Source organism: Gasterosteus aculeatus, chromosome 13, assembly GCF_964276395.1.
Source record: "Gasterosteus aculeatus chromosome 13, fGasAcu3.hap1.1, whole genome shotgun sequence".
Lineage (NCBI taxonomy): Eukaryota > Metazoa > Chordata > Actinopteri > Perciformes > Gasterosteidae > Gasterosteus > Gasterosteus aculeatus.
Window position 1 is genome coordinate 13761911 of NC_135701.1, and position 24304 is coordinate 13786214.

Below are 24304 nucleotides of genomic sequence, written 5' to 3' on the forward strand. Positions count from 1 at the left end.
GAGGCAGAGAATGCACCAAACTATTTCCATAACTAAATGAAGTCATTTAATTTTGAAAACAGTATTTCATCAGTCCTATCTTCTCACTGTGCTTGTCACTTCTGTTTTGTGACACTTTTCTAATGGAAAGATACATTTTGTATCTATATTTATATGATCCCCCGCATCCCACGCCCCCAATATAGTTTGGTGGTTGAACAACAATACAGGCTGCACCATGTTCCGTTGAACAACATTCCGTCTGAGTAATGTGTGAATGCTATATATATATAAAACGTCCTATATAAACTGAAAAACAACCCCCTTCTTATAAAGGCTTCTCCAAGAATAATTTATTTATGTTTTTTTTTTACATTTTATTGTCCAAAAGTGGGCAGCTGAATGCTCAGAAATTGGAATTTGCCTCATTCTCGTTCTGTGCTCCACATTGGATCTGGGCCAACATCAGCAGCCATCTTCGTGCCAAACTGGGTTGCAGGGTTGGCTGATCAAAAACAATATGAGATGAGAACTCCACAGGAGAAGCAAATCATAAATGTGACCTCAGTCTGCTTGCAGCTGAACGCAGTCCTGTGCTAATGTTTGTGTTTAACTGTTTGATTTAGTCTTCGTACGGTTGGCCTTGGGCAGGGCAATAGGCGGGCTATTTTGTGACAATAAATAATTACAAGATTGTTTTTTAAAAAACCCTCATGTTTGAAGAGATGTCAATAATGTGTAGATATCATAGGCTGCTCATGTCATCTTATGGACTCCAGGGTGGCTTCAGGGATTTTGTGGTCTTCAGCAGTGACATTACGGTGTTCAGATGGAGTCATTACTCACTGTTTTCTGTTGTGTTGTGTTTTATTTTCATTGCAGTATATCCTCATGTTTGCATGTGCACGGAAATGCTACCCTCAGATACTGTGGGTGGTGCTCATTTCTTTATTATGCATGAAAATAAGTCACATTGGGTGAAATGGAATACACCCAACAACAATTCAAGATAGAGAAATAAATAAAAACACACACACTGGGATAACTGTTCTCTTTTTTTTCTAAGAAAACAAGGGGTCTTGTTTAAAATGTCATGGATGTCTTTAGCCCATTTCATGTTTTATTACCTTATAATAAGGTAATTTTATGATGAGCTGAATATTAAAATTAATTTTACTATATCCTTGTGATGGGGAGGTGTGCTCCCCTGTTTACTTGGCACTTCAGTTTGTTGTAATGCAATTGTTTTGTTATTTCTATGTAAGTACTTGAATAAAGAAAAATATCACTTGCCTTCCGTTTACTTGCTTAATCTCTACGTGCACACGCACACACGCACGCGACGCGTATACGCAAAACACACACACAGTCAATTTCTGACACACACATTTTACAATAGCATATGAACAAAAGCCATTTAGTGTTATTATATGAACACATCATAAAGTTGTTAGCAGTGGGTTTTTTTCCAGTTTATAACAAAACGTCTTTTTGAGGAAACACAAGCGACTAATCTCCGGACTTCCTGTTTAAAGCCTGGCTGTTGACTGGTAAAAGGGGATGAGGTCCTTGGAAGATAATAAAACTACCCAATGAAACCGGAATAGAGCTTCAGTCAAAATGAGCTGGTACGTACAATCTACAACTGACGATTGATCCGGCGTATTAGATTTAAACTATAGATGTAAACTACTAATAATGAACGCGGACAGGTGGCTTGTCAACGGGCTCCGGCTATTTCCTGCTAGCGCTAACGCTTCACGTCATTAACGAAACGTTAACAGTTGGACAGCAGTTAGCGTTAGCTTGTTATACTCACGAGTATAATCTTCCCGAGAGACCGTGAAACGGGTTATTGATGTCTGCCCGTTAAACAGTTGATAGCTAATTGGTAGCGTAAGTTGTTGCGAAGAGTTAACTCTGGTCGAAGGTTGCTTGATGACGTATTCGTTGTTTAGCTATCTTGGACAGTAAGTTGAGGCTAGTTTTTGCTTGCTGGAACATAAAGTTGAACAATTTAGCAAGCGAATTTACACAAATCGAGTAGACTACCGCTCCGTTCTAGAGCTTTAGCTGCTTAATGAATACATAACGTTTCTGTTGCTATAGCCCTGACGTCACTTTGAAACTAGACGTAGTTAGCTAGTAATGCTAGCTAGCTAGCGTTGTTTCTTCGGTCAACAGGATGAACGCTGAAGCCATTTAAAGGGCTCTGATCATCCGAAGTAACGTTAGTCATCTGCTGCAAGCCGACGTTTGCGTTTTGATGTTCTTTAACTATGTTAAACACAACCATTTTTAATGTGGGTTTTGTGTGTGTTTGTTTTCGTGCTGTTGTGTTGACATACTATTGTTTTATGTTTGGGCTAATAATCTAATGTTAGAAGATACTGCACTAATCTGAAGCTGGAAGCATTATTTTGTTTTAGTTGATGTGATTTAGGACTTTGTGTGCCTCAGTAATCCTTTTGCAGATCCTGATCAGCAAGGAAAATTAAAAAGATTATAATTACATTTTGATTGGTATCATCGAAACAAATTCAAACGTTTCAACCTAATTGCGCATTTTTGCACATTTGGCTATTTTTTGTCCTTGAAGTGCTTTGTAGTTTTCTGTGGAGCCACAGATGATCGGGGCACTACGGTCAAGAGATGAATAAGAGGTGGTGTGAACAGTTGGTTTCATGACATAGTTTGAATGGATTATCTGCCCAGATATTAGCTGAATCTGACAGTCTTGTCATCAGAGCTCTTCCGTCCAGCTGGTGACGTCCCTTAGAAAGTAAACAACAGCAAACAAGGCTGTGCTTTCATTTTCAGCCAAATGGCAACGGGAAAACGCATTCTTCTACAACAGAATATGTTTTGTGCAGTTTTTATTCTTCACTCAAATACGTTTAAATATCAAATATTGTATTTTTACAAACCGGTCCCAACACTGGTTTCTGACCCATGTTCTATCCTCTAGCTATAGTCTGAATCACTTTTTGTTGAAATATATAGGGGTCAACCATATGCTGTATATATTTTACAACAATATACTTTTATTGTCTTTTGGGAGCCATTTTTTGTCTGTGCTGAAAAAGAGGTATTGATAGTTACAGCGTCTTTCTCTAAATGCACAAATGCAGTTCAAGATGAAATGCGGAGAACCAAACTCCTATTAGGCCACCAACAAACTCTTTCAGTCATGTGTATGACCACTAGCTCACTTTGTAACATGATAAATATTCTTAGTGCCATTTTCAGGATAGACCGTAATCAAGGAAGCAAAACGGCGTCAGACAGTTAATAGCTGGCAAGCAAATCTTCCACCAGAACACACCGCCAAACGCAAGGTCAAGAGTTGGGTGCTCGGCCAGTGAAAAGAGTCCTTTATGGGCTCTGCTGACTGATGCATTCCAGTAGGCCCTGCAAACTTGCCTCTATGACGTGAGAGGTTTGACTTTGGGGTCACCATCAGAACAATTCCACTTCCCAACATCTTCAACCAGCCCTCTGTGCTCCATGGAATATCTAAGGTTGAATGATGCACTATCCCTCTAATGGCGTACACATTTGCAGTTTTAGTGAAAAGCCATTGGCTCTTCCAGTCCATGTTAATGTGTCCCGGATAGAGAAGACTGTTGCGTCTTTGTTCTTGCCTACGTGCTTGCTTGATCACAGTGATGTGTAGCCTATTACAGAAAAGATCAGATAGCCCTGTAAATGCAGGCTGACCATCTTGCTGATGATGACGACAGCAAGTGTGTAAAAGAGCACTTTTTATTTTTACTGCGTCTTGGCCTGAAACTGGGCAATGGCCAAATTTGACCTCTAACCTCCCTTGTCACTGAGCGGCACAATCCAAGTTCATGAAACTATCCTATCCATGTATCCCTTGAGTTCTATGTGCTTGTGTGAGTAAAGGTTTTGGTAATATGGGAATATCTGAGTCAAAGTACTGTGCAAATAACAATTTAAATAACTTTATATTTTTTCACAATTTATCCGAATTGAAGGTATTTAGCATTAAATATTAAAGCAATCAGTTGAAGTGCCTGTCATCGAGAGGCTTAGATTTCTTTCAGAAAAAATTGGACTTCAGCTGGTGTAACACATACGCTTTCTGTCTTCAGCTGTCTTGCGGTCAGGTCTCAGCCATGTCAGACGCTAGTTCTGGGTTCACAGGAACCCAACTTACCAGTGTTTCTAAATGTGACAGCCCCTACAGAAATATGGCTGCGTGAAGAAACATTAGAAATCCTACTCGCAGTGACTAGCAGCCTCCCTCATTTTCTCCCTCTGGTAGTCTGCAACGTTTTCCCTCTCCCGCCCAAAGCACACTTCACTCTGTGTGTTTGCCAGTTCTCATGAGCAGTTGAAGAGTGACCACTTTCCCTTGGCTCTTTGTACAAGTGGATACACTCTGAATCTGTAACATTAAGGACTCACTTCAGCAGCCCCCCCCCCCCCACCACCTCCCCAAATATACCAAATGGATCCTTTGGTACGTTATAGGGGGAATCTATCGTAATACAGTTGCACTTGGACTCTTTATGTCACCGAGAAAGGAATCGTGTCATGGTCAGCTCTGCCGAAACATGGCAAAAGAGAAAATTAAAGTTAACAGTTTCATGGTGCTGTATTTCAAAATTGTAATGTTTTATACTTTAACCCTTCCGTGTTTTTATCCCCGAGTGTTAATTAAACGTTATTAATTAAGTTTGGTTGAGATCAACGTCTAGCTTACAAAATAGACCTGAGACAATTTCCATGTACAAAATCCTAATCGTTTACCCATAGAAGGAAATTGTGACACAGACACAATTCTAACAATTACCAATGTTTTATTGGTTAAATAACCTTTAATGTACATTGGAGGTTTTGCAGTTTGTTCCAGTAGCAAGATGCGTACAATACCTATTAGTATAAAAACACGTGAGTCACTTGTGTAACTGTGCAGTTGTATTCTCTGGCTGATTATCAAAGTCATTATTCATCAACATTTTGAAATTGTATTGGTCAAGGTATCAAAACTGCATGCTGCGTTAGAAAGCAGAACATGTGGCACAAAGTAGGTGCTTACGGTGGATAAAGGTCCGTGGGATTTGTAGACATAACAATAAACTTGTGTTTAGGGAGGCAACTTTTTGTGAATGGTTAGTACGTGACTGATCAAGCTGAACATCTTTCAGAGTCAAATTAAAAAACGTTCTGGAATTTACATTGGGTTAATTATTATGCCTCTGTTGTATTTCGGAAAAAGGATTCATACAATGTCAAAGACCGCTACGTACGTAACTACGTTGTCCACTTAATGTGACGTTGTAGTGAGTAAGTAATCGAAAGGTGTGCCGAGTAAGATGGTGGTGAGTAATTTCTGTGGTTATTTTCCGTGATGGCTCACCCAGATGATGACACAGTGGGTGAACCTTCTTTCTTGAGCCAAAAGCAACAACATATTTTTAGATATTGGGGATCGGTAAAGATTCAAATGTATAAAGGATTGTTCAAAACGCCAATGAAGACAGGGTCAGGACAAATGGCAGCTGTTACAAACTAAAACCCAGCATCAACACGGAGCCAGCTAATCAAAAGAAATTGTCATCCCCTCAGTCACTTGTGAGACCGGTTATTATTTTACTACATTAAGCTCGCTTTTATTTGGCCATGTTGAGTTTCGTGATTGGAGCTGTCATCAAAAGGATCTTCCCCACACAGCAGTCGCATTCCCTGGTTGCACAACGAGGCCTTACATCACACCCTCACTTTTCCATCTCATTAGTCTACACACCTTTCTTTTGACGCAGCTGCTGCCTCACCCTGCCTGTCAGCAGCAACTGTCCATCATATAGCTTAGATTTCAGGCTATTAGTGCCACATCAATGACAACCTGCAACCCGGCACATTGGCAAGGCAGTTTTTTTCCCTTGTCTTCTGCTTTCCAAAAGCAGTCTGATAGCAACTTATTAAGGCAAGGTTTTGAAACGTGGATAAAAGATTGTGTTTTAACTAAGAAGGAACAGGTTTCTTTTACCCAAACTATTGTCAGAATGTCAGTGTGTTTTCTCTTTCAAGTCTGAAGAAAAGTTTGTATTTCATTCTCAAAATGAGGTACAGCTACTGCAGTTACGCAGGCATGTTTTTGTTTTTGGACTAATGGTCTCAAGTTTTATTTCATGATGTCCTGGCTGTACCCTTTTTGAGTCCCAATACACAATTTTTCTTCATACACAGTAAAGCGTGTGCATCCGTGTTTGATTGCCAGCCGGCGTCCTGCATCAAAAGACACAAAGCAGGACGAGGACAACCACTTCTGTTTGGTGATAAGCGCCTGCAATGAGAGCCAGATGTGTTTAGTGACGATGACATGTGGTTAATGTACACGGCCTTGAGCGCACAGTCCTGAGAGGCAGGAGTTAACAGCTTCACATTGTTGGTGTCATGGATCTGAAAGTCGCGCTGGTTCACCTTTTAGACCTTTAACAGTCACTTGTCACCCGTCAAGCAGCGGATGACAATGGAAGCGTTCTGTTATTCCCCCTTTTTAGGTAGTTATTTTCCTAGTTGTTTATGTCTGTCACCTGTCATGTGCTTCTGTGTGATTTCAGGATTCCCTTCAAGATTGGACAACCGAAGAAGCAGATTGTCTCTAAAACCGTAAGTCGCTTACTAGAACAAATGTTGACTCAATTAACTAATTAATCCAAAACGCTTAGTGCATGAACAAACAAAAAAAATCATGTTTCGGGAAGCTTTAACTGTAGTTGTTTAAGAAATGGTGTATACAACATGAACAGTATAATAAATAAGGTCATCAAAGTGCCTCACCAGAAAGAGGGACGTGTGACCCATGCAAGGGGGCAGAGTTGGTTACCTTGAAGTGACAGTGAGTGGGTGATCTCCTGGCTGGAGGAAACCACTTCCACCGTAATGGGTCTGTGGCCCGGCGGTAACTGTCAGACTGGGTTTCCTGCATCCTGTGCCATCCTAGGCCAAAACCAGGGAGTGGGTTAGAAGCAGCCCAGTTAGTTTATCCGCTGGTGACAAAATGTCAACTGCCCTCCTCGTTGTTCTAGCCGCCGTGTTTACATCCAGGAGCACACAGAACCACAAGACAGGAACCCCGAGCTCTGTCGCTGGAGACATGGTTGGACAAACTTGTTCACCCTGGGAACTAGATGCACTCAGGATGTTACCTCCGTTTCAACCCCTGGAACCCACTTTTGTTATAATTCCTTAGCTGTGGTCTGTGCCCAACGGCAAAGTTGGCTTTCTAAGAAAAGGACTTGCCCGAGGAACTATTGGCATGAATGTAAACGTGAACCTTTTTGAGGCAGGTTGAGTGCTCACGCAACCCTGGAGACTCCCATCAACTGTACATCATTTAATCAAACTAAGCACTGGTTGTTGTTATTATGTTTTATCATCTCAAAGTAAAAATGTCTTAATTGGTTGCTAGTCTAATTGACCTCTGCTTCTTTATAAACAGAATTCTTTTACCCAAATTTGATTCTCGGGACGTTTAGTTCCACGGATAATCCAATTGACACACGTTTATGCAATGCTATCACACCATTTTCACATGAATTGTGTTCTTCTTTAGGTTGAAAGAGACTTCGAGCGGGAATATGACAAGCTTCAAAAGTAAGTTTGCATTTTGAACCAAGTTCAATGTTAAGGTCGACAGATGTACTAGATGAGTCGAGCGCTCAGTACATCTGGGTCTTCTCTCATTGCACGGCGGAGGTTGTAGAAACTCCCCAAGGGCCCTGCAGAAGGAGTGGGAGCACCATTTGCCTCTCCGGTTTTGTTGAGTAGGAGGACCCATTCTCAGGAAGGTGTGGTGCCAATAGACCTTATAGATGAGTCAGAGCAGCAGGCCTGCACAGACTTATAGGTTCTCCGCCCTAGAGATCCATATCAACACACTGTGGTCCAAAATACTTGGTAGCCTTCTCCACGGTTGCTGTTTTTGAACCCCATCTGCCCGACAAAAGATTTTGGTGGAATTTGACTTTGGCATTTTTGTCCAAAATAAGTACACTTACCATGTGATGAATGCTTCTCGAAACCAGATAACTAATCGCCTACTCAACAGGTTACTCATGTCCATGTAAACAAGTGGTAATTTAATGGCTGGAAATAAATTCTCTTTAGATGTTCTCAAAAACTGAAACAAACACTGTGATGCTTGTCTGATCACACTCTTCACAGCCCATTGTCGAGGCCTACGTGGAATCATTGATTGAGGGTTTGAATGTGTGAAATGCCTATTGCTAAAGATCTGTAAGGTATTACAGCTGATATGGGTTATGAGACTCAGTTACTTCTAACTGGCAGAGAAGTACATGAAGTTACTGTGGAGATTGTTCTGACAGAGTGCTTTATTTAATGTTGTGTAAACAATACCGGACGAAGTTTACATCATTTATTCCAAATGACATTTTCGGGAACAACCTCCATCTGGTCCGTGGCGATTCAGTCCTAGAACACATCAAGCCAGACAAAAGGATGAGAAGGACGAGTTATGATAGGGAGTAATGACTGGTGTTTAGTTCCCCTTAGACCCTACATCCTCACAGTTTACCAGCCCTCTGTTAGTATAACAAACAAATGAATAAAATACCTTGCAGTTGCAGATCAAAGTCTAAAATAAAGCTATTACAAATGCATTTTGAAAACCATTCAATTAATTCATAATCAATTGTTAACCATCTTGTCACTTGGGATTTATTTCATAGGATGGGGATTTTTTTCTTGTGTTAACATATTAAACAGCTTAATTAATAAATTGTTCATAACTAATAATAGTACTTTCTGGTACAAATGGCCAACCCCTTAGGTATAACATTTTGAAAAGTCTGCGTCGAGGCAGAGGCACGCAATCATGGTTCACACACACCTATGCTTATTAGTAATCCACTGTTTGTTTATTTACCAGCTGCTGAAAAATGACAAAACCTCCCTGTAAGTGGAGACGCCAGGCTGCCTTTTGTGGGTTACCAGTGTCCTAAGTCGTGTGGCCATAGTGCCCCCACAAGAAATCCTTTGGATCACCCAGTTTTTGTCTTTCCTGTTAGAACAATACCTCAAAGCAAAGATGGAAATGAAAGCACCACAATCCCCTTTTCATCAAAAAGGAGAAATTACACGTCGGTCGTCTCAGGGGAGTTTCTAAACCTCTCATTTGCCTTAATTGATGTAATGAATGGCGTGTGTGTTCAGCCTCCATAGACTGGTAATTGCCATTTTTAACACCCATCAATGGAAAATGAGCACTGGAATGATTGAAGACATTAACGATTTTCAGAGGAAATGTGTTTGACAGTAACAAGAAGGATTCTCTGAATTATTAATTAGCTAACGGATGTTATAATAGCATTTTATGTGGAATCAATGAAATGTGTAATTCCTTCTTGAACCATGTCTTTTTATATATACTAATTTCCTTTTCTATGTTTTTGGTTTGGATGTTTTGCTATCAACACGTCTTTAATGGATGGAATCAATTTTGAAAAGTATATCAATTTTATATACAAATCTGAAGCCCTTGTACTTTTTCTGTCGGGTTTGGTATTTTCTTCTTTCTAATGCCATTGTTTGTTACTCATTGTAGCCTATATGTCCCATTGTTGCTGATGCTTTACTGCTTATCCTTTCCAGAAGCTGGTTCACAATCATTGTCCTTTTTGTTTTACAGGCTGGAAGATCAGACAAAAAAGCTTCACAAGGACATGAAGAAAAGCACTGAGGCTGATTTAGGTGTGTTCTACCTCCAACGTGTGTGTTGCCGCCTGGTGGGCCATTGATCTACACTTGTTCACCAACATACTTGATGTTGCTTGGCAGGTTTTCGGGGCTAGAAATACTCTTTGGTTGTCTTGGTTTTTTTTTGGTGGTGCAGCAGTTCTCTGAACAACTCGACAAATGAGACGACACAATACAGGCCTTAATCTGTCAAATCTTTTTCCGTCCCTATCATGGTGTGTGTGTGTGTGTTTTGGATTTAATAGTGTACTGCTCAATCTGTCTACAATCTCTGGCCTCATTAATTCAAGCAATTGTTGGCCACAGACCCCATGTTTACTCTACTTTTTATTTGCTTGGTTGTTGGTTACGGTGTTGTGTACTTTTGGAAGCGGCAATAGACATGGCCTGTGGTAAAGTAGTCAGTTTGTGGGGGTGGAGGAGCGGGGACGGATGGAGGAGTGAGAGACTTCTTCATTTCCTCTCCTTTGTGCTCTGGAATATGGATGTTGGCATCATCAAAGCGTATTAGCCGTCAGTCCCTCATTACCGTTAATGGATTCCATCTGTTGCGCAGGTCCCTACTCCAACTACAGCTCCAAAACAAAGCACTGGACCTACTCGCCATGTCAGCGCTGCATTTAATAAACTCCTTTCTCTATTAACCATCATTCATCAAGTAAAGGGTGGTGACTTGCAGAACTCAATTAGCCGGCGAGAGACAATAATATATTTTGATGCTTGCTTCAGTAAGTAACAGAAATGCTGAAAGTGGCAGGGAGAGTTGTTCTCCCCATACGGAGGAATTTCTCGTCTGATTTCAGCCCCGAGTGATTACAAGTGACTTGAGCGTCTCTTATTTGCACCGTAGCAACCCAAACCTTAAATCGCTGACCTCAGGTCACCTTTTGCTCTTCATGACCCTGTAATAAAAATGTCTTTAGTCATGTGAGTCGAGGCTAAATCAAGCAATTTGTTACCTGTCAAATTGAGAAGGATGCAGAAGCGGCAACGATAATTGATTGGTTGAAGATCGGTCTTAAGAGGATCCTGAGGGAGTGTGAAAAGAGACCAATGCCTGTTCCAGATCTCCATGAAGCCCATTTCCCCCACAGCCTCACTTGTCAGCTCGTATCTCCTCAGTGAAGCTCATTTATTGAGACTGTGAAGCCATAATCTGATATGTGCGCTGTGTCTAAACAACGTGGCATGTGTGCAGATTAACAGTAATTGGAGCTGTCAGTATAGAAACATTGTACAGATTTTTGGTGCTCTGGTGAACATTCAACACGGCAGCCAGTCCCGCCAACCCGTCAGCTTTTCAGTGTGGGCAGCACTGTGCCACTTGGCTGTTCACTGCTTTCACAAAAGATCACAAACAAAGACACGGAGGAACCGTTGATGACATTTTTTAAATTAAATTGAAAAAATCCCCCAAACCTGGCGTTGGATTAGAACGTGTATGTTACGATCTATTCTTTAACCATTTACATGGCTTGTAGTCGGCAGGATGTTTTACCTTTTTAACATCATTGTGTGTCTGTGTGTGTGTGTCAGCCATGTCCAAAGCAGCAGTGAAGATCTCTGCAGACCTGCTGAGCAACCCACTGTGTGATCAAGACCAGGCCTTCGTGGACTCCATGACCGCCTTAGATACCGCTATGAGAAGGATGGACTCCTTCAACCAGGAGAAGGTCAGACCCATACCCGCCCAAGTCTCCCACTCTTTTCCTTTTTCAGTGTGCTTTTCTCACTCTTTTGCTGTGTTCTGCTGCTTTGTTTCCTTGGCATTCGCCATTGGCACGGATACCATTATGATGGCACCGGGGGAAATGTCTTTCCTCAGACATACAAAGTAGGAAACTAAGCGGGTTCTTGTTGAAAATGCATGTTTTCATATTTGTCAATATTGTGCAGCCTGTGGACTAAAAACTATCCGTATGCCTTTCCTTCTGCTGCTTTTTGAAAAGCATCTGTGGCATCATCCTCTATAAGCTCAAGCTACTGGTTATCAGCTGTGAAGATTGATGCACTTGTGACTCACTGGTGTCTAAAATAACTCGTACAATGGAAAGGCCTCTTTTTCAACAGGAAAAGCCTGTATGTCCTCTCACAAAATCTATAGAAGTACCTCTATGCTGATGGCTTCCATAGCGAACAAGGGATCCGTTGTATTACTTATTTCAACAAACCTCTAACTTGAAAAATGTTTTTTTCTTCTTCTTCACGAAGAACAGCAACTGTTATCAGCTTTACTTCACAACACTTATATAAACATCTCAAATCCCATTTTTGTTGGTGGAACCAGAGGAGCGCCATCCACAAACCTTCAAATTGTACACAGTCCAACTGGGGAACCGTAACTGAAGCTTCCATCCGAAGACCACAAATCTATACAATATTGTCCATAACATCCATGACTTACCTTTTCCCTCTTATTGCACTTTGGCGTTTTGATAGTATTGTGTTTTGAGTATTTGTTCATGTGCTCTGTTTGCTTCCACTCTTGCGTGTTTTGTCCTAAGGGGTAACCGCACAGAAGTCGGCATTTCATTCCAGGACTATCTCACAGACGTACTTTGTGAAGTTCTCTTCTTTAGCTATCAGGGAAGATATCAGATTATTTGCCAGGTGCACTTCTGGTTTTGTGATTAGAATCATCGCCGCGGGTGTTATGAAGTGAATCATAGTGGCCTTGCATCTGTGCATCCACAAGGCACTACACTGAAGGGCTGACTTTTAAAGAGGAAAATAATACAGCAGTTTGCACTGCGCGTATACCAACCAGTTTTTGTTTTTTTAAATCATTGCCCTGCTGTTTGTTGTTTTGAGCTTTTTCCATTTGTTAATATCCAGTGTACCAGAATGATTTTATACAAAATTTTATATTTTCGGCCTCAACTTTCTACTTTCATACAAAGTGATCTAAATTTGACAAAGAGAAAAAATAATTGTAGCGAACATCATTTGCTGTAAGTGGATTTAAGTCACTTTTTTGTTTCTCTCCTTTCTTCTGCAGCTACAACACACCGGTCTGTCAGACATGGCTTTTGGTCGCAACTCATCAAATTTTACAGGAGCCATTTTGAGTGACTAGACAAAGTAGAGAATGTGGGTTTGGATGGAGCGTGTGGGTTTGTGACCCGGGGTGCGTATATGTTCCAGAACTTTCAGCGCAGAGGAGTGCAATCCTGCCAGTTTAACTCTTTTCAGTATAGAGTAACTTTTGCATTCTTCAGACTTTTATACAAATTGGGAAGAAAATGTTTCGCCAGTGTTGCCACACACTTGACTTTCGTTGGATAAAGGGTGTGGGTTACCTCTGTTTCTCCACGTCGTTTGAAGAGTAAAGTTATTCAGATTCTCTCTGAAGAAGACTCTCCTCACTGTCATCACTCGGTCATCTCACATCTCTGTGATTTTGTGTTTTCATATTTGAAGCAGTCTCTAACAGCAAAAGGTATACGGTCTCTTTGCAGACATTGATTCAGCTCGGCACTTCTATTTCAATCGTGGAGGACAACAGTCTCCAACATTATTGACGTGGTTGTATGTTTTTGTTTCTTTTTTCCACACTTTAATCCAGATTGGTTTTTTTTTTACTACAAGGTCACACCTGATTTTCTCTGCACCTCTTACTCCCTCTTACTAAATAAAAATCCTCGCCTTAACACACTGTTCCGTTCCTGGTTTGGGCAGGGCTGTGTGGCTGAAAGTGAGCTGAAGGCTAAATAGTGATTGTGAGAACTTTTTTGGTCAGCCCGCTATGTGGAATATCACCCCAGGTTTGCTAGGTGTTTAAAACCCAGCTCCGCTCGACGCGGCTCGAGCTTCTCCCTTCAAGCCGACTGTTGATTCTGACGGCACCGACAGCAAACCCTGTTGCTCCTGCAAAACAGACACAAAAGCATCCACCCTTTGCTCTTCTCGGCGCTGAGACGAGCTGTTCTGCCGCGGGGTCCGCAAGTGAGAGAGCCAGCAGATAAAACGTGCAGCGATAATGAAGGCAGCAGTGGCCCAGGTCTGTGCGTTTTATTTCTGGGGCTGAGGAGGGCGCACAGCCCCGCCGGCACACTGCTGTCGAAGCTGAGCCCCAGCGTATAGATGGCGGCGGCGCAGCAGAGGATGCTCCGTTTGGAGGGATATTGATTTCCTCTGCGATCTGTGTGTATTTTTGGGAGGCCTGTGTGCCGGGATGGCCTCTGCCCCGTGACTCACTGATGGAGACTACTGCTTGAGCGCCGGGCCTCAGGCTCTGCGGGGCCTCCGAGGAATAGCTCTGCACCCCCCCCCCCTCCCTCCTCCCCTCTCTCACTGTGGGAAGGGGCAGAGGGCAGAGGGCACAAGCATGCTTAAGCAAATCTGCCGCTGTTGTTTTCCCTCCTCGCCGCATGCTCTCACCTTAGAAGCAGCGGCGCAGCTCGAGTGAGGGGCACGGGGGAGGAGGGGGGTGAATATGTAAAACAAAGACAATGTGAATTCCCATGTACTCATTTGTTATTGGTTCTCCGTTTTTCCCTCAGACCACAATCAACCATTTTGTACTTTGGAGATGTGCCTGCGTGAAGCAGTGAGTGTTGCTGTATGTTCTCAGAGACGGTCAGGGGCATTTTTTTTTTTGCAGAGCACAGCTGCGATCTTCCCTCCTTGTTGTTGTGTGATTGACTGTCCTTCCAATAGCGAGTGAACATATGATTAGTGGAGCTGCTCACTATTATCATGCAGCTGTCACTTCACATCTCTCGGTTTTTAAAAAACATTCTCCAGCTCTGTTCTTAGTATTTGCTCTCCACTTTACCCGATTGCCGGATTAACTTAACAGTCTGTCATTCGGCGAGATCCAGCGGTAGCAGTCGTTTTGAATCTGCAATGTAAATTACGTTGGAAACTTTATTAATTGTGCGCCAACTTCTGTCGATGAGACTTGGTGCCGGGGCTGGAGGCCTCGTGGTGAGATGTTCATTTACTTCCATTTAACACCCCCTTCCCCCCCTCCTTCCCTCCCCTGTCAGTTCAGGCAAACAGAAGGAGAATGCAGAAAAATATAAACTGTTATTGTTAAAATGTTTGTTTGCAAAGAACTTTCATCTTGTAAGGCAGCCCACCCTCCACAGGATTTGAAATCAGTTGGGCTTTGCTTTCATGTCCTTCCCCTGACAGTTCCATCCTTTTGTATCGCTGGCTCGATGAATATTCAGGGGTTTCTCCTCGGGGCTTGTGTACAATAAAACAGTCAACGTCATGAAAGTTTCTTTGCAAGGCGCCCCCCTCTTTCCCCCTCTCCTTTTTTTTTCTTCTTGAGTGCTCCGTTTGAAATAAACACAATTGTAGATGTTTGTTCAGTGGCATTACTTTGCAGTAAATGAGTGAGCGATGTAGATGCTAGTGTGTTCCAACTAGTGTGCTCGATGTAACCCAGATTGACAATGCATATCTATTTGTAAAGTCTCTGTAGAAGTGCTTTTTGCTTGTGTTAACAATTTATTATTTTTTTATTACAGGTCAACCAGATCCAGAAGACCGTTATTGACCCGCTGAAAAAGTAAGTGTCCGTCTTCATTTCTTGAACTTTTATCTGTGTCTATATTTCAAGGATTTGCATCGAATGACACTCGACATCAGACCAGGGTTCAATAGTAGTTGGTCCGACAAGTTTAACACTTGTTTGGTGCAGGGTGAAAAAATTCACAAGTATTGTAAAGTTGTAATAGTTCACTGTTCATTCCTGTTAAATCCATAAAACGCACTGTTGAGCTTAAGTCAAGTTCCTTGTAACATTTGTATTATTGACGCAGTTCTTGTTGCACTGGGCAACAGAAAGGCCTGAAGTGTAGCACAGACTGTTAAAATGAACCGAAGAGTGAGGGGTGCTGTGATGGTAGTGCATCTGGAAGAGGGTTTATACGGTGCTCATTCCTAATATTCGCCCCCTTGTGAAAAGGCGGTAAATGCTATTCCATTTGTAATGCCTCCTTTTTTTTCAACACACACACACACACACACACTGTACTTGCACATGCAAAGCAGAGGTACTGGAGGGAGTGGTTGGACTACCCCTCTTTGCTTCCGGAGTGCTTGTTAAGGATTTGCTTCCTCCTCTTGGCTCCTCCCAGGAGATTGATTATACATATGCTCTCATAAAGAGCATATGCTTATGTTTCAATTGCAGGTTTATGTTGAGCTCAAGAAGCTTGTTAGTTCTTGTTGTTTTTTTTAATGTAAAGATATTGATCTGTTAAACAAATTGGTTGTGTGTGTGCGTGCGCGTGAGTGCGTGGCGGAGCAATGACAGGATGGAATGGTTCTAATTTCCTCTTCCTGGTGGGTGGAAGGCGGACGTGTGGGCAGGCTCAGAATATGGCAAAGGGCCCAGAGCCGCGGATTGGTTGAGGAGGGGAACTGTCTCAGGACAGCGCACACACACTCTCATACACACACACACACACACACCAAAACAAACTCTTTTGGGGGGGTTTCTGTCTCACAAATATGGTATTCAAGACCATGAAGTTGGAAATGTACATGATTCTGTAATAGAGCTGAGGATGTTAGTTCATAGACAAGTTTTGAAGCCAAGCTAATCTGGCTTCTACATTAACTTCTTTCCCCTCCTCAAAGACGCTGCATTATTAATTATTAGTTTTGTTACTAAATGTCTTCTATAGACAAACAGACGCAAAAGCAACTATACTTAAAAGCCTCCATTAAGGTTCCATTAGTCCGTCACTAATTAATATTTTTCATTCTTTACTCAAAATACTCCATTGCTGATTTTGTCATCATGAAGAGTTGAAAAGTAGAACGTTGGTGTTAATGGAAGATCGTGTGTGTGTGTGTGTGTTAGATATGTGCTTGTGTTCCTGCCATTTAAGGTTTTGTCATTTTTAGTACTTGGTTTGAAACTAATGAAAACTCTCTTCCTCGCTCTCGGGCTCAGATGGGAGTTCTGTCCACCCAGCGGGGTCACTCGATGACGTGACTTTGTTTGTGTGAGGGGGGGAGTGCGTGGGCACGGAGGCATTCGTGTTATCTAGGCCTCCTAACCGAGCCCTTTCTGCTCCGTTGCTCTTCTGGGTGAGACAGAAGTCAAGCCTGTTTGGAGACCTCAGTCCCGGGTCAAGCTGTGACTAGACGGGCCACATGATTCACACCTTCCAATCAGAGGAAGGATCTGTGGAGATGGTGAGATCTCTCGGGGGGGGGGGGGGGGGGCAGTAGTTTATTTTTGTTTGATCTGGTGTTTCGTGTTTCCAGGCTGCTTGAGTTGTGATCAACAACGCACAGGGCAAGTTACAGCAAGATGAAACTCTCCTTGTGGGACAATAGAGGTTCTGCTGGCACGTACGTCACACACCCGCAGGTTCCCATGGCCCGCTGCTCTCAAACCACGGGTACTTGCTTAACATGGGCAACGCAATGTACCGTGTGAGACATTTTTCAGTCTTCCGTCTAAGAGTGTGATACTTTAGAACATAAACCCTTTTCCGTTTTAGAGTGGTTAACGTTTTGTTTTTCGCAGCGAGTTATGTCATGTTGATGGTCAAACGGGACAGCCTGCCTCCTGGACTGAGCGTGTCTGGACCAGAGCCGCTCATAAACAGACTTTCTGGTCCAGATGCTATTTCCATCCAGCTTGCTCACCACACCCTGACCCGTCACATGTTTGGTGGTGAGCCCTCGGCCCGCGTAGGACCTCAGCCAGACAGGGCCGGGCCCCAGATGTAGGCCTAGCCGGCTGACTGGTAAGCCGTCCAGCCACGACCTGGACATCGAGGGGAAACGTCACCTTCGACCAGGGCCGCTGCTGCGCATTCTGGCGTGGGAGCCTTTGGCACAGCTGAGTCACTATGCCGTCTGGACACAGGGAGCCCTGACGACTGAAAGCATCACGGATGGGACAGGAATGGGTTAACAAGTGATTTGGCTCGGCGTCTTGCTCTTCCTCCTCCTTCAGCACCGGGAGAGCTGTGGCTCTTTAGTGCACTGAAACCGAGCAGTTTCTGGCAGTGTTGTCCCACTTTTGAGAACAAAACGCATGCCATCACGATGTGTCATGAGGAAATTGCTCTGCGCCTGTCAGGTGAAGTGCGTTAGCGAGGATGCGATCAGCCTCTGTCACCTGAAAGCTGGTTGGCTGCTGCTGCGGTGTCATCAGCCAATAGTGTTGGAGAGGAGTCATGCCCAGAGGGCAGTGACATAATCCCTTGGCACTTCAAGCATGTGTACACTGGAGCAGATAGTAGACTTTAGGACCGGCATCCACTCCTGCCATAAACTGGGCCAAAGTGGGGTTTTATAAATAGCAGAGGAACGTGGGCTGTCGGGCTTGGCTGAGCGGAGCTGCGTGATGTCACTCCAACGCTACAAGACCACTCCTTGCCTAACATCCTGTAGGAAACAATCCTTACTTGTCTGACTGGGACTAGGCTTCACTTTCTACGTCTCGCTCCCCGCCCCTTTGCCCTCTGCGAAGGTGTGCAGGCCCGCAATCTAGGATTTCACAATCAAATCCACAAGTTCTCAGTGGCTCCCTCGTCTGCTGCACAGAGCAGGACACTGGTCGACACGGAGAGCCACGTTAATCATAAACCCACACAGTTATTAGGTAATAAAGCTACGGGCAGCAGAAGCTGACATAGTAAACTGTTGTAGTATTGTGCCTACACAGGTGATAAATGGGTCATTCAAAAGCGCTTTATCTCCATCTTCATTACAAGCGTTCTTGTTATCTGTTATACTCTCGCTTTATGAAAACACTGCCACTGGTTTGTGTCTACATGTTAGAAAGATTGAGTTTCTTGTTGAGTCGGTAGTAATTTGTTAATGACTGCTGGGGATTTTAATACGATACGGTTTTATTTCCTCTTCACATTTGTTGTATATTCTTAGATTTATTTTAGTTTATTTAATAATGACTCATTTTATAAGAACAAATACAGCTGGGAAGAGAGATTATCGTGTTGTATATGTTTGCGTGATAATTTTATGTGATCATGTTATTAATTATAAATATTATTTGATTGGATATTCACTATGTACAGTATTCCTGCTTCCCATTAAAAGCAAACACAAAACCAGTGCAACAAGTCCCAGGATGAAGCTCACACTCCTGTTGCTAAGTTACAGATGAGTGTTTCCCTATTTCCAGTGCTGAAGACTAGGATTCTCATTGGAAGAATATATTTTCATTTTGAATATGATAATTGTCACAAAATGAATCGTTTCATGCCATTTTGAACTACAGTAATTAGATAATAGATTAGAGGCAGCTTAAAGCAGAGCTGTCCTCTGGGGTTTGAGAGTAGCTCTACAATAAGATGTTTAAGAGAGGCATTTTATTCATTCGTAATGACTTTTATTAACATAGGATGCCGTGCAGAATGCATGTCTATGAATTTCATAGAGCAATCTGCTTTATGGGTTTTAGTCATTTCAGTTTCTCCCCAGAAAATTCAGAGAAGAAAAATTGTTTTCTTTTCTTCCTTTTGAGTACTCTGATGTGAGTGTCCGGGTTTATCTGCTTGCACACAGGTATGCTTGTGTGTGTGTGTGTTTGTGTGTTTTGTTTTAGTGCACGGCGGTGTCTAAGGTTGTCTGTGTCCCACTTTACCGCAGGTACAGCGGCGTCTTCCCCAGCCTCAACATGGCAGTGAAGCGCCGGGAGCAGGCTCTGCAGGACTACAAACGCTTGCAATCCAAAGCGGAGAAGTACGAAGAGAAAGACAAAACCGGGCCCGTTATGGTCAAACTGCATCAGGTACCGTGAGCTTAATGCTTGCACTGTGCACGTGTTGGTCCACTCCATTGCTCCCTCTACCTGCAGAAGGGCAGAGTTCACTTGCTCTTACATGTTGCGCATATTGTGAATAGGGCGCAATAAGTGGAGAAAGACACAAATGCTGACTGGATACGAACAAAAATAGTTGAGCACATGCACGCTGTACATGTGCGCTCCTTCACCCACGCAAGCTACCAGGCTCTCAAGTAGTGCCTTTTCAAAAAGGCGCTGCTGCACATCTACGGGCATGTAATTGAGAATTGTAGACACACACATACACACACCGTGAGGCCACTGCAGAAGCGCACACATTCACAGATAGCGCTGCAGTGCTGCCTGTGCTTTTGCTTCTAACACATCCTCACATGGACGAGCCACCCACACACATTGAGAAAAGCACTGTCAGGGGAACAAAGCCTTGGAAGAGGCCCCTACATCCCTGCCCTTTGAATCCCTGTGCACTTAAAGAAATGATCCTGGGAAAACACTTGCATGCCTTTTTTAACTGGCTTTTGTAAAGAGAACCAACTAATGTGAAGAGCACATACCATAATGCAGTAGATAAACGCTATGTTGCAGTTTTAATGAAGCAACACCCTCACCCCCTTTTCCGTTATGAAATATCTCTTCCCCTCGCACATATTCATTGTGCATTCCATAACTCCAATCCTACAGTAGACTACCCACTAATACATTCACACACACACACACACAGATCAGTGGTGCTGGAGTCCACTCACAGCCAAGTCTGCCCACATAACCCACTCCTCCTCACTGTGGTCGTGATTACAGCCTTTTTTTTTTTTTTTGCACTGCTTCTCCGTGGGAATTAGACAAAAATCTTTCTGAACAATGAGAAAGACACGAAAGACGCTCTTTTGCCGAAATTCTTTAAACTAACTCGTTCCCATTTGTGGTTATTTGCTCTTGTCAAAATCTGACAATGTTATGTAAAATTACAAGTAAAAAAATGGACAAGTGCTAATGAGTTCTTTTGTTTGCTCGCTGCCCTCCACACCCCCCCAGGCCAGAGAGGAGCTCCGACCGGTCAGGGACGACTTCGAGGTCAAGAACAAGCAGCTGCTGGACGAGATGCCCAAATTCTACCACAGTCGCATCGACTACTTCCAGCCCAGCTTTGAGGCTCTGATCAGGGCGCAGGTTAGTGATTCCCCCCCGCCCCCTTACGGAGACACACAAACTATAATACGCTCGTGAATGCACGCACATACACACCCCACAGTGTCTGTTACGCCCTCCAAACGTTGATTAGACAGTGGACGAAGTGTCTGATGGGAGGAAGTGTATAATTGTGGCCGTCTGTCTCCCTCCACGCTCGCCTAATGTGATTAACCCCCCCAGTGACGGCCCACACTGCTGTGTTCAGCCCAGTGAGGCCTCGTCTGTCTGGCTCCACCGCGGCCCTGCATGTCGTCCTCCAACCTGAAGCTGCTCTTAAAGCAGCTGGGCGTTTCAAGTTAGCGCCACCATGTCCCCCTCCCCCACCCCAGACCTGGCTGGCCATGTCATTTCCTCTATGGGACAGTCGCTGGCACACTCCTAATCAGTAAACTTGATTATCCTGGTCCTAATGACAATTATGGAGTTCTATGTTGTACTTTGAACTCGAAAATTAGAAAACTGAAGAATCTGTTAAGACCAATAAGAATAAAGACCTGAGCCACGGTCGAGATTTTAACCTGGCTTCGCAGGGCGCGACGTTTGTTATCATTTAAACTTATGCCTTTTTGTATTCCCGTATCTCCAAGCACATGAATGAGCATTTACACATGTTTACACACACACACACACACACACACACACACACACACACAGCCACACGTGGGTGGCCAGTGGACCTCATCCCAGCCTGCAAGTACTTGGTTTCATCCTCCACTCCCTTCTCTCCCAGCCGCTGTTGCTGCTCGGCTCCCAGCGGCAGCAGGAAAAGGCACAAGGCTGCCTTTGTTGTGAGCCTGCGGTCTCACTATCACGAGTCCCGTCCTCAAACTGTCAGTGGGACGCTTGGCTTGGCCTTGTCCACCTGTACAGATGTTGATGAATTGAGACATTGTCTCACAGTTTTGTATTCTGCGCTCCATGTGTTCTTTAAAAACATTTGAAAGATTGCCTTCTTTGTCATTTTCTCAGTTGTTTCTTTGACTCCTGAAACCGTGGTCACACAATGTTTTGAGGACGTAGTGGATAGAATGCAGCATACATTATTCATTATCTTTGTGGGCTAAAAGGTCAAAGTGTAACTTCCCAGTATACATATTAAGCAGCTGAGACAGTGGTATGTTAAAATGTCCAGACACAAGACATTTAATTTCAAGCTCTGCTTCAGCCAAAGACGCCTTTTTGTATCGTAGGTGGTCACAGGCTGCGTTTACTCCTCCCGGTGAGTGGACTAATTATAATAGCTGAGTGTCTTTGCTCCAGAGGCCACTCAGAAGCTGATCTGGTGTACATTATCATCACTGGTCAAATGGACATTTCCGATGGCCCTTTCAACAAGCCGTTTTGAGCAAAAGAATATCCGCTTTACCCCCTCAAACAGCAGTAACCCGATACTTATGGCCCACTCATGTGGTTTAGGTGGCAAATGTTGGTATAAACATACAGAGGTCTTTCAGGCTGAGCACTTAAAAAAGCTTGTACAAGGTGGTTCGGAAACTTGACTTGTTGTTCCTTTGGGGTCTGACGTTGTCAAATCTGTTCATGACAGAGTGAGGCAAATGTTAGTTCTGTATAAGATGCACGACTCCTGGTTATTTCCTGCTCAACCGAGCCCTGAGTCGGTTGGGATGTAGTAGGTTGGTTGGTTGCTGTTGCTGTTTGGGCCGACAATAGGACACACGTGTAATTTCTGAGAAGTCTATGGTGCCCTTGAGTGCGTGGTATCAAATGCATCGCTGCGTGAATTAATATGAAGATGTGTGTGTGTGTGTGTATGTGGGGGGGAGGAGGTTTAAGGGGTTGTATTTCCCAGTACTTTCATTCTCTGCCTACTCTTCTGGAGTCTTGTAATGTGATTAAAGTCTATTAATCATCAAAGCAACTCTCTAGGGAGCTTGACTCATGAACTGTGGGGAAGAAGCAGGGGTGGGAAGTGTCAAGAAAGCTTTCAGTAAACACTCTCTATCTCTTGTTCAGATCGGGAGAGAAAAGCAGGGTCACTACCCACTGAAGTATCGGGGTTTTTGGGGCTTTGTCGGAGTTGTTTGATATCCGTGGGCTCCCTCTTCTCCTTTCAAATCACTTCTCATTAGCAGAGTTGAAGAGGTACGAGACCAGCAGCTTCAGACTAGCGTGAGTAAGAGCAAGGTTAGATCGTGCTAGCAGAGTCCGGATATGAATTTGTTGGAGTTTTTCCCCCTCAGAGGCTTGTAAGAAAGGTCCGTGGACCCTCCCCACTTTCCATCTGACAGGACCATTTTCTTTTCCCCTCCCCGCTCCCCAGGTTGTCTACTATACCGAAATGTACAAGATCTTCAGCGAGTTAACGGACCAGATCGACCAGGCAGGGCTGACAGACGAGCAGAGGGAGAGGGAGACCGAGGCCAAGCTCAGCGAGTTGCGTGCTCTGTCCATTGTTGCCGACGACTGAGGGAGGACCGTCGAAAACCGGGAAGGGTTCCTTTCATGCCTCTCTGAATGGATTGCAGTCTTTTCATGCTCCTTCGTGCAGTTCAAACGGACGGCATTAGCCTTAACCTGATAATCAGATTGTTTCCTTGCGGCCTCATCACCCCCCCTCTCCCCCCACCCCCCTCCTCTTGCGCTACAATCCCATGTTTTATCCTTTCTACAGACACTTTCTACAGAAGCTGAAATGCCACATTAAACTAAGCCATTAGCGACGTGCAGCATTATAAGCCAATGTTTTTTTTCATTATTTTTTTTTTAAGGAATCAAACTGTTCTCGTCAGAACTAATTTACAAGGGTACACTTTGTGGTGACAGAGTTGACTATTAGCATTTGCTTCTAGAGCAGGAACGTTGTCATTAGTCTGCAATGTCACTAAGAAATTTTAAAACTGTCTTTTAATGGCCTACGTTTTAAACAATAAAAACTACAAGCGGAATGTTATGCAATATACTGTAGGTTCCCGGCAATAAAATGTAAGTGTGTATTTCGGCCTTTGGCGAAGTCCAGCATTGTGCCATGTTATGAGGCCTTGTCATTGGGGTTTATTAGAACGGTTTGACAATCACCTGCGCATGAAGTGCCTACGTTGTGCTGCCTGTGGACGGAGCGGAGGGAGGTTGTGCAGCAGTGTTGAAAGGTCGACCACTCGCACCCGAAGAGAACAAGCTGCTGTATGAAGTCTGATCAAAAACAAAGGCTGGTGCTCCCTCTAGTGGAAGATATCAATCATAACCGTTCACACATCCATCCTTTATGTTGTGGTTCCGTTTGTTTGTTAGCAACACATTTCCATGAGTTTTGAACCAAATCATTGCACTCCTGTGTTTCCATCAGGTACGGCCTCAGTATCGACACGTATGACCTGTGGATACACACGTTGTTCCAATATCATGTGAAGGGGTTTCATACCAAGAACTTAACTATTTATTCTTACACATATTTTGAAATTACTAAAACAAATAGTTTTTATTTTACTTACACATGTGCATTAATGAAGGTTTTTGGAAATAATGAAGTTAAGTGAAGAGAAATCTTCACACCAAGTAATTAATAGACTAGACCAATTTTCTTTCATGTATTGTACTAAATCTGTGAAATTATGAATTTAACCATCATTGTAATGTATAGTCTATTGTGAAATAAATTAACTGAGAATAGCTGTG

General features: G+C 43.4%; 1 protein-coding gene across 1 annotated transcript; it reads left to right on the plus strand.

Annotated features, from left to right (window-relative positions):
- Window positions 1-1288: 1288 nt before the first annotated feature.
- bin3 (bridging integrator 3) lies at window positions 1289-24298 on the plus strand. The gene is made up of 9 exons (XM_040196185.2): window positions 1289-1607; window positions 6573-6621; window positions 7568-7608; window positions 9665-9726; window positions 11269-11405; window positions 15213-15253; window positions 19327-19468; window positions 20516-20650; window positions 22953-24298. The coding sequence occupies exons 1-9, from the start codon at window positions 1600-1602 to the stop codon at window positions 23097-23099; spliced, it is 762 nt and encodes a 253-aa protein (XP_040052119.1). The 5' UTR covers window positions 1289-1599; the 3' UTR covers window positions 23100-24298.
- Window positions 24299-24304: the final 6 nt, after the last annotated feature.

Coding starts and splice junctions, on each gene's coding strand:
- bin3 (XM_040196185.2), top strand. Junction 9,727..11,268: donor AAGCACTGAGGCTGATTTAG/GTGTGTTCTACC, acceptor TGTGTGTGTCAG/CCATGTCCAAAGCAGCAGTG. Junction 11,406..15,212: donor ACTCCTTCAACCAGGAGAAG/GTCAGACCCATA, acceptor TTTTTATTACAG/GTCAACCAGATCCAGAAGAC.